The following is an 11,012-nucleotide window of genomic DNA, read 5'->3' as shown; positions in this document are numbered from 1 at the left end:
CAAAGTTTGAACTCAGGGTTTTGAGTTGTTTGGCTGGCACTTGACCACCCCTACAGGTGCCAGCAATAGGGACTGAACTCAAGAGCACCATGCTCTTTCTAATCTTCCCTGCTGCTCCACCATTTGATCCTTGCCTCGTCCTTTTTTACTTCAGGGGGAAAAGCTGCTCCACGAGACAGTCCCTTGTACTTTCTGCACGCCCAACTTCCAAGTCTCAGCCTCCTAAGTAACCAGGCAGGATTACAGGTGTGAGCCACCAGCAACCTGGTACTTCAGTCTCTCACCCCAGCCCCTTCTTTACAAGGTGCACAAAGAAGACCAGAGCCAGAATCAAATCAGCCACTTTTATTCTCAGTCATACACGTCACAGAAACCAGAATGGAGCATGGGTCTGGGATGTAAAAAAAAAAAGCAAAAAGAAAAATTTAAGAAACTTAAGGTTTGTACAGTCGCTCTATTTACACGTGGGGGCTGCCCCCCTCCACATCAGGCACAGCAGCTGCACTTCTCAGTTGCTTCTTTGCACACACAGCCCTGGGCACACTTGGCACAGCCCACGGGGCAGCAGGAGCAGCAGCCTGGGGAGAGCGAGGGGACAGCAGACCAGGTTAGCGTTTGGGGACAAAGGAAAAAGGATTCCCGTCCTCCACCTTAATCGGGGTCTCGGTGCAGGCCATAGTTTCCATAACATCCCCACCCAGCTTCCCCACGGCTAAAATTCTCCCAAGAATCGCTAGGCAGGGATGGGGAACCGCGAGGGGGGGGCAGAAAGGACAGGACCCCGACTCACTCTTCTTGCAGGAGGTGCATTTGCACTCTTTGCACTTGCAGGCGCCGGCGCAGGCGCAAGGTCCTTCTGCAAGGAGGAAGGTGATAAAGTCAGACACGTGAACGCAGGACCGAGCGCAAATCCCGCAACTCGTGGGAACTCGGGCGGGCAAGCTACTCATTCCATAGCTTATTAGTGTAAAAAAGGCTCCGAAATCGAGGGTGCCGAGAAAGAAGCGCCACAAACGCCTCGCCCCTCCCGGTCCCCCTTACCAGTGGCGCAGGAGCAGTTGGGGTCCATGGCGAGCGTAGAGGTGAGGATGCGGAGTCAGACGCACAAGGAGTAACGGTGTCTGTGATCGGAGGCGGCGTGGTGGAGCGCAGTGCGCGCGCGATGACTTTATGGAGCGAGGAACCGGGCCGAGCGCAAAAGCCCCGCCCGGGCGGGCCGCCGGGTGCGCCGCCCCCGCTGAGTCACCCCGTGCTCCGAGCGCCCTGGGTGCAGAAAGGGAACGCCATGTGCCGCCCGCCCGGCCCGGCCCAACCCCTAGTGCCCGGCACCGCCCCCGCCCCCGCGGACTGCGAGCCGATCCCCGGGGATCAAGCATCCACTCCGCCTCCCCCACCCGGTCCCCTTGGGCCTGCGCGAACCCCCAGTTCCCGAGCGGTGGTTGTACATTTCCCCCCGCTGGCTGTATTCAAACCCTTCGTACGGGCGCTGGCTCCACCCCCTCGGGCCGTGTGTGCAGAGCCCAGGGCCGAGTGCGGATTGCGCGGGCTGTGCGCCGCCCCTGCCCCCTCGGGCCCTGCGTAGCGCGAACCCCTAGTACCCGCCGCTGATCCTGTCCCGTCGGGCGGCGTACGAACTCCCCCCTCCCCACAGGTTGTGTGAGAACCCCCAGTGCAGGGCACTGGCCCGCCCCCCTCGGGCCGTGTGTGTGGACCACTATGGGCGGTATACGGTTCCCAAGGGCTGTGTGCGATCTCATGGGCCAGGCACTAAGCAACCCCCCTCCCCCCGGAACGGTGTGCCCAGCTCCGGGGCCGGGCGCCGACCCTGCCCCCTGCCCCGTAGAGCCGTGTGCGGATCCCCGGGCCCGGGCGCAGACCCCGCCCACTGGGGCCGTACGCAGATTCCCGGAAAGTGCTTCGACCCTGCACCTCCGGGCCGTGTGCGGATCTCCCAGGCCGTGTGCGGATCCCTGGGCCCGGGCGCAGACTCCGCCCCCTAGGGCCGTGTGTGGATCTCCCGGGCCCTGTGAGGTTGTCGGGCCCTGTGTGGAAGCCGGGACCGTGCGCCGATCCTCGGGCCGTGCGCCGATCCTCGGGCCGTGCGCCAACCCGCCCCCACTGGGGCCGTGTGCCGCCCTTCGGGCCAGTGCGCCCACCCCGCCCCCTGGGGCCGTGTGTGGATCTTCCCGGGCCGTGCGCCGATCCTTGGGCGGTGTGCCGCTCTCTGGGGCCGTGTGCCTCTCCCCAGGGCCCCTGCGCCCACCGCCCCAGGGGCCGTGTGTGGATCTCCCGGGCCGTGCGCCGATCCTTGGGCGGTGTGCCGCTCTCTGGGGCGGTGTGCCGCTCTCTGGGGCCGTGTGCCGAGCCGCCCCCCCCCCCCGGGTCCGTGTGCGGATTCCCGAGGCCGCGCGCCGATCTCGCCCCGTCCCCCGCCTCCCCGCCGTGTGCCTAGGAGCCCTTGGAGTCCGTGCGCCGATCCCTGATGCATGCGCCGACTCTCACCTCCCCCACTCTGTTTGCTGACTCCACTCGGACCCTGTGGACCCTTGGGCCGAGCGCCGACCCCGCACTTCCTAACTCCCCAGACCTGTGCGCCCCCACCCCTGCCTCCGCGTGCCTCTGCCTCTGCTCTCTGGGCTCCGAGTCGCCTGCTGTGTTCGCCCCCCCTTCCCATACTGCCCCCTTCCCACACCGCCTCTCGCCCCTCCCGTCGAGAGCCTGCATCTTGGGGACCTAGGTCTGTGAGTCTCTCTAGCTTGAAAATTTGGCTGGAAGTGCCAGACCGACCAGTCCAGGCTTAGACGCTGCGTGCGTCAGATGAATTCGAATTGAGTTCTTAGGTGTGCAACAGAGACTGTAATACCTGGATTTTGTGAGATCTCTCATTTACCTGTGACACCTAGGAGGTAGGATTCTCCAGTAGCCTCATTGTCTTTATTAGTTTGATTTTTGTTAGTAATGGGATTTGAACTCAGTACCTCTTGCTTGCTAGGTACTCTGCCACTGAGTCCCACTTCCAGGCCTCCCCCCTCCTCGTTTTGGAGATGAGAAAGTCGGGGGTCGCAGAGCTAATGAGCAGCTACTGAAGGCAGTCTTGGACATCAGCAGGGACAGAGAACGAAGATGAAGAAGCCTTATGGGGAGAAGCTCATTCCTGGAGGCAGGTGGCAGACGTGAAGCGGGGAGATTGCTACAGTGGGGGCTCTTAGGCGCAGGGGCAGCAGCAAGGACCGCCCCCTCCCCCAATTCAGCCGGGGAGGAGGTGGGCCTCATAGGTGGGTCAACCATGCCTTAAGCCTGAGAGCCAGAGGCGTGTGCCAGGCACACAACTGGCTGCCCAGAAACACATGGAAGGAAAATCCCTAAGTGGAACACCGCCCTCTCCCGTCCCCCCCCCCCCCCAGTGGCTACTGAGCGGAAGAGCAGCGCTCGAATTCCTGCTCACCAAAAAGCACGTGTCTGGCACTAGGTCTTGGGTCATCCTCTCTGGATTACCCAAAGTGTGTCATCCAAGGGCTTGGTTACTGGAAGTTTCCTGGCAGGCTTAGGGGAAGGCAGGAGCCAGTGAGGTGGTGGGCGTGAGCACAGCCTGTCCCAGCAGCCCATACTGGAAGTTCCTGTGGAAATGTCATCCTGGCTCGGATCAGACTCTTCTGGGAGCCCTCCTGACCCCGTGCCCGTGGAGACAGGTGGAATTCGCTGATCAACAGCCTGTTCTTTTCCTTCCTGGAACTTTCCATGGCTGTAGTGTGTATGAACTTGTATAATCCTTGATCGATTTCATTTTATTTTGGCAGGATTGGATTTAGGGACTCACATTTAGTAGGCAAGTGTTTAGCCACTTGCCAAGCCCCCAGCGATCCTTGATTGATTTGTTTCTCTCCCCACCCCTGTCCAAAGTGGAAAAAGCAGTACAGTTGTTGCCACCTCTCCCAGTACAGGCCAACCTTGCAGTAGGCATTTAATCAATACTTAACCAGCCAGGTGTAGTGGCACACCCCTGAATTGCCAACTGCCCCCCCTTTTTTGTACCAGTCCTGGGGCTTGAACTCAGGCCCTGGACGCTGTTTCTGAGCTTTATTGTCCAAGGCTATCTACCACTTCTGGCTCTATTTTTTTTTTGGGGGGGGAGAGGGAAGTAGTTGATTGGAGATGAGTCTCATAGACTTTCCTGGGTAGACTGGCTTTGAACTGTGATCCTCAAATCTCAGCCTCCTGAGTAGCTAGGACTTATAGGTATGAACACAAATGGCACCTGGGAACAGCACCCTTGAAAGGGTAAATTTAGTTTAAAAGATAAAAGGTTAGGTAGATTAGAGTCCAGGTTCCTTGGAGAACATCTTGCAGTGGAAGGCATTGCTGGCTTAGACAGATGAGATAGGATTATGGAAAAAGCTAGACTGTTAAGAAAATTCAACTCTCTTTTGTTATTGATGTTTGTTTTTGCTTTGGGTTTTTTCTTGGGGGGATGTTAAAGGGGAGCAGAAAGGGCAGGAGGAAGGGTGAACAAAAGCAAATATGCTATTCAGTAAATACTATGTGGAAAATGATCTATGTTACTTGTGGGGAGGGACAGGAAGGGAAAAGTAGGGGTGACATTGTCCAAAAAAATTAAAGTATTCATTACCTGACTTATGAAATGGTAGCCCCTCTGTACAATACCTTAATAATGACAATGTAATTATCATTTATTTTTGTTTTTGTTTTTTGTTGTTGGTTGTGGGGCTTGAACTCTGGGCCTGGGTGCTGTCCCTGAGCTCTTCAGCTCAAGGCTAGTGCTCTACCACTTGAGCCACAGTGCCACTTCTAGTTTTCTGAGTGGTTTATTGGAGATAAGAGTCTCATGGACATTCCTGCCCAGGCTGGCTTTGGACCTCGATCCTCAGATCTCAGCCTCCTGAGTAGCTAGGATTATAGGCATGAGTCACTGGCGCCCGGCTCTTACAATTATTATTTTTTAAAATCCAGCTCTAGAGAATAGAATATCTTACCTTAAACCTTAGCAATTATTCATACTGTGTGGGGCGGGGCAGGGGGGAGGAGAGTGTCAGGTGACAGACTTAATCAACAAGGACACTTTCAGATCTTTAAACCCACCATGCTTTAGCATGTCTTCTCTGATTGGTCAATTGTTTCACACCTCATTTGCATAGTGCAGCCTAAGATGTAAAAATCCCTAGACACCAGAAGAAGACATAGATCACACAATGGATCATGATAGAAGGCACACAGAGCAGCAGAGGCCTTGGCTGAAACACTTCTCTTAGACTTCTTTGCTCTTGTCTTCCATTGTTCTCGACTGCATTAGTCAATCCCTGAGACAAGAACCTGAGAAGGCTACACCAGTAGTGCTGGCAGTAGAGCAGCCATTCATTGTCTGCTGCTGAGCTACTAAGCAGACCTTGCTTACTACAGGACTGTGACCCTAGTGGCTGTTGTCAGTTATAGAGCCAGAGATGTGAATGGGTTATGGTTATCTTAAGCCACTGTGGAAAGAAAATTTCCAAATTCCATTTCACTGGGGAGAGTTAGAGACAGGGGGATCTTGAGCTTAAGGCTAACCAGGGCTGTATAGTGAGATGGTGTACCTGAGGGGTGAGGGGTTGAAGAACAAAAAGGACTGGTGATGTAGAGAACTTGCCTAGTATGCGCAAGGTCATGAGGTCAATCCCAGCTCTATAAAAGGAAAAGAAAACCTGTCTAGTGATATAATGAAGGGAATCTTCTGTTTTGTGTTTCCCTTGCTAGTTTCCAGTTCCTCTCAGGGCTCTGGTTACAAAATGAAAGAAAAGTTTTCACTACCCTGAAACCTGACTCTTAAGTGGAAATATGAAACAGAGCAGCCAGTGGTAAGCTGTCAGCACTAGATTCTCATGGGTAGACCTTGGGGTGACTATGTACCCCTTGAGCCTCAGATTTGAGTGCACTAGAATTTAAGGGTCATATCTTCAGATTTTCTTTTCTCTTATTATTTATTATATTTCTTTTTTTTCAGGTTTCCTTACTTTGTTTTCATAGTTGCAAAGAGTCTATTTTGATAGTATTCAACTTCCTTTCTCCCCCACCCCCATTTGTGGGGCCTGAACACAGTCTGAGTGCTGTCCCTAAGCTTCTTTTGCTTGAGGCTAACACTCTACTTTTACCATTTGAACCACAGTGCCACTTCTGCCTTTTTCTGTTTATGTGGTACTGCTGGAATCAAATCCAGGGCTTCATACATGCTAGGCAAGCACTCTACCACTAAGCCACATTCTCAGACCCCAATAATTTTCTTTTTATGCTTCAATCATTCTGGGTAGAATCCTACTTGGCAAGGAAGAACACTTGAAGACTAGGTTCATTGTGGGGATTTAAGACAGCCAAAGGTTACAATGTCCCAAGATGTTCAGGAGCCTCAGCAGAGAGATGAGAGAGGGAGGCAGGCTCAATCTGGGAGAGAACAGTTCTCATCAAAATGTTGACAGTGGTTGCTCTGGTTATCTGTAGCTATGCAACAGATGGCTCACAATGTAGCAGTTTGAAACAACAACTATTTTATCTTCTCTCTCCTGGTTTTATGGGTCAAGATTAGAGTAGAGAGTGAATGGGGTGATTGTCTTGTTTCATGGCACACTAACAGAAGTCCTCGTGGTAGTATTCAATGGAAGCTGTTCTGGAAGCTTTAAGATGATTTCACTTGGACTGTGTTTCTTGTTTGTCTTTTTTCTTTTCTTTTTTTAGTGCTGGGGATGGAGCCCAGGGTGCATGGAGGCAGGAGCCATACCACCGGGCTGTAGCTCCCCAGAGTTCTTTCTTGCAATGAACGCTGGCCAGGAAATACAAGAGAACCTCCTTCTATTACTGAAACTGTATAGAAACATTCTGGCACATACCAACATTCATTTGCATGGACACCAGGAACTTCTCCTCCTGGTAAGATTCTGTGGTTGTACCTCCCATCCAGGTATCATCTGCTTGATCTTGGTTCTTCTTCCTCCTTTTCCTATGGACCCAGCCATCATTACTTATCTATTGCTACATAAAAACTAGCCCAGAGGCTGTGAATGTGGCTTAGTGGTAGAGTGTTTGCCTAGCATGCATGAAGCCTGGGTTTGATTCCTTTGTACCACATAAACAGAAGCCGGAAGTGGCGCTGTGGCTCAAGTGGTAGAGTGCTAGTCTTGAGTAAAAGAAGAAGCTCAGAAATAGTGCCCAGACCCTGAGTTCAAGACCCAAGACTGGTTAAAAAAAAAACAAAAAAAAACCCTATCCCATAACTTAGCACTTTAGGATGACACACATTTATGATGGCATATCACACATGTAGTTTTTGTGGGGCAGGAATCAGGCAAGGTTAAGTTGGACCTTCTGGCAGATGACATTATCAAAATGCCAGCCAAGGGTACAGTCATCCCAAAGGGACAGCTGGGGCAGGATTTACCTAGGAGCTCCCTCACGTGGTGATTGGCAGGATTTCAGTCTTGTGGGTTGTACCAAGATCTGGGATCTACATAAGCTATGGTTGGAGAATCTCCTGGGCCCCTTGGGTTTCTCCATAGACACCTCATAACAGAATAGAAGAGAGGGAGAGGGTCATGGAGGATGCACAGGTGGTGTCAATGAAAGAGAGGGTAAGCACAACAGACAATCCTTTAGTCACTTATCCTTAGTGAAAGATAGTAATGCTGTATGTGTACAAGGGGTGTGCAAGGTATGGGGTTCTAATTGCATGGGCCCAAATGATTATATGGTGGTAACTCAGGGCAGAATTTGTCCCTTCCTCTTCCTGGGGTGTCTGGGGTGGAGAAGAAGCCTTTCATTTGGAAACATCAGGAAAGAAATGTCATTGCCAGCTGGGCATTGGTGGCTACTCAAGAGGCTGAGATCAGAGGATCAAGTTTTGAAGCCAGCTGGGGCAGGAAAGATGGTGAGACTATTTCTAATTAACTGCCCAAATAAGCCGGAAGTGAAGCTGTGGCTCAACTGGTAAAGTGCTAGTCTTGAGTAAAAAAGCTCAGGAACAGTGCCTAGGCATTGAGTTCAAGCAACAGGAGGCACGAAAATTTAAAAAATAAAATAAAATTGCACATGCTTATCATCTCAAATATACTGGAGATGGAGGTAGGAGGATTGTGGTCCAAGGTTCTATCTGAGCTGGGCACTGGTGGCTCACACCTGTAATCCTAGCCACTTAGAAAGCAGAGATTTGAAAATTAAGATTTGGAGACAGCCTGAATTCTCCAATTATCCAGCAAAAAGCCAGAAATGGAGATGTGGCTCAAGTGGTAGAACATAAAAGCCTTGAGCAAAAAAAAAAACAAAACAAAGCAAAGCAAAAGGCCTTGAGTTCAAGCCCAGTATAAGCACAACCAAACAAAACAACCCCCCTCCCCCTGCCACACAAAATCTTTGCATAAACAAGTCACTTGATCCAGCCCACACCCAATGAGGGGATTCCACAAAGACAATCTGGGATTTCTGGGGCCATCTTCAAAGTCTATCCATCATGGACAAAGGCCATGATTGGTTTCTGACTTCAGGTTCTTTGCACCTGCTACTCCCTGGGTCTAAAACTCTCTTACTCTCTCATTGCACATGGATCTGTCAGGTCTCAGTGTAAAGACTATTCTCTCAGAAAGTCTCTTGAACTCTAACACTGCCTGAGTCCCTCTGTCACCAGCAAGTGTACCTGCCTAGCATGTTTGAGGCCAAGGTGGGGAGGGATCTTGCATAACCACGTTCTTGCATATATACATTTATTGCAGCAAGTTGTGGATCAACCTAGGTGTCCAATAACAGATGAATGGATTAAAAAATGTGGTATTGGAGTATTATATCATTTTCAGGAAAATGGGTGGAAACTGGAGATTATCATGTTCAGATAAGCCAAGTTCAAAAAGCCAAATCCCAACTATCTCACTCATATGTAGAATCTAGACCTAAAATGATGATGATGATGATGATAATGATGATGACGATGATGATGATACATGAATGTAAAGAGGTCCAGTGGAGGAGGGTTCCCTGTGATAGGGGAGGTGGTCAAGAGGATGGATGTTATGTGTATGTATGAAGTTAGCCAGTGAGACCCAGTGAACACTTTGAAAAAGGAAGAAGGGGGTTAAAGGAATACAACAGAGGGGGTGAACTTGTTCAAAGTACATTACAGACATCTACACACTTGTTCTATTAATGAATACTAATAAAATACCAAAAAAAGACTGTTTTTACTTCTTTTGAGCATTCCCCAAAATAGAAATGCTGGATCAGTGCCACCACTACCTCCTGCAGAGTCTGCCTGAGAGATCGTGCCAGGCAAAGCATAAGCTTCAAGGAAGCATGCCTGCAGGAAGGGGGTGTTGGTTCAAGGCTTCCTATACACTTGGCTGCACCTTTATTGCCTCTACCTTTGTCCTTATTATATTCTTCTTGGCTGTACATTCGTTGCCTTTATTCTCGTTTTGGCTATTTTTTTTTGATCCGCAAAGAGGGCATGTTGTTCCTTTCCAGTCCAATAGAGACGGCTTCTCTGAATAATAAAGATTAGGACCAAAGATTAGATGTGGACAATGCCCCAAACAATATATCATCTGATGTGACGCTGCCTCCAGAAACTCCTGCAACTTCACAAGCAGTTTTGTGGCCCACTCATAGTAAATATAGAAATTTAAAATTTCCAGATATGTTACAACAAACAGGCAGAATTAATGAATTAAACTAAACCAGAAGGAGTTATCCCAGACGCACAGAGAGTTCTAGAAAAAGGGACCCCTGATAATAAAAGGAAAAGAAAGATTCCCCCAACAGTTATGACTAAGTTTGGTCCAGCTTACATTATAAGGAATACATGGTGGTTTCCCACAAAATATAAAGTTATGACATCACATTTCCTGAGCTGACTGATGAACCATTGCCTTATACAGGTGTTTATAAAGATGGAATAGATGGATTAATGTAAAAGGAAAAAGAGTATCTTGGTACTCATTAGATTTTATGCAAAGATTAGGTAGATCTAGATCATTATGGTGTTTATTATCAAAACAACAACAAGATAGTTTAAAATAACAATTAGAAATTCATGTTAAAAATATTGGGATTAAAATCATAGGACGGAGAATGCTTGACTCAACCTGGGAGTGGTTTTTAGGATGGGTTCAAAGGGACTTGAAAATTTATGGAAAAAATAAAAAGAGTACAATATAAGTACATCCCTGTCTTAGGTTTGTTAATTATTAAACATAAAAAGGCTGAATAGGGCTGGGAAGGTGGCTCAGTGGTAGAGTCCTTGTCTCGCATGCATGAGGCCCTGAGTTCAATTCCTCAGCACCACATAAGCAGAAAAAGCTGAAAGTGGTGCTGTGGCTCAAGTGGTAAGTGCTAGCCTTGAGCTGAAGAGCTCAGGGACAGCACCCAGGCCCAGAGTTCAGGCCCCATGACCAAAAAAAAAAAAGGCTGAATAGATGGTGCATTGTATTAAATAATATGCTAGACTTGTGTCGCACCACTTAACTTAAACTGTTGGTGGGATAGTCATCAATTTCCATGTAACCCATTAATGTTTTTCTTTCCTTTTTTTAAATTTCTTTTTTATTTTTTTGGGTCCGGTTGTGGGGCCTGAACTCTGGGCCTGGGCACTGTCCCTCAGCCCTTCAGCTCAAGGCTAGCACTCTACTACTTGAGCCACAGCACCACTTCCGGCTTATTTTTCCTTTTTGCTTATGTGGTGCTGGGGAATCAAACCCAGGGCTTCATGCATGCAAGGCAAGCGCTCTACCACTGAGCCACCTTCCCAGCCCTGCTTTGCTTTTCTTAAAAATTGATTACATGCTTAAAGAATCTATGTCACAATCAAACACTGTATAAAAATGTTAATTCTCTTCAATAAAGATACACTCAGATGCAACTCTTTTTTTTTTGGGTCCAGTTGTGGGACCTGAACTCTGGGTCTGGGTACTGTTCCTCAGCTCTTCAGCTCAAGGCTAGCACTCTACCACTTGAGCCACAGCGCCACTTCCGGCTTTTTTCTTTTTGTT

The 11,012-nt window shown here is 49.4% G+C and overlaps 1 protein-coding gene across 1 annotated transcript; it reads right to left on the bottom strand.

Annotated features, from left to right (window-relative positions):
- Positions 1-325: 325 nt before the first annotated feature.
- On the bottom strand, positions 326-1,163 carry LOC105994481 (metallothionein-2). Its single transcript, XM_013028020.1, has 3 exons — positions 1,042-1,163; positions 791-856; positions 326-578 (listed from the first exon to the last, which is right to left on the bottom strand). The coding sequence occupies exons 1-3, from the start codon at positions 1,067-1,069 to the stop codon at positions 487-489; spliced, it is 186 nt and encodes a 61-aa protein (XP_012883474.1). The 5' UTR covers positions 1,070-1,163; the 3' UTR covers positions 326-486.
- Between the last annotated feature and the right edge of the window lie 9,849 nt (positions 1,164-11,012).

Source organism: Dipodomys ordii, unplaced genomic scaffold, assembly GCF_000151885.1.
Source record: "Dipodomys ordii isolate 6190 unplaced genomic scaffold, Dord_2.0 Scaffold106, whole genome shotgun sequence".
NCBI lineage: Eukaryota > Metazoa > Chordata > Mammalia > Rodentia > Heteromyidae > Dipodomys > Dipodomys ordii.
This window is presented reverse-complemented; position numbering and strand designations above follow the sequence as displayed.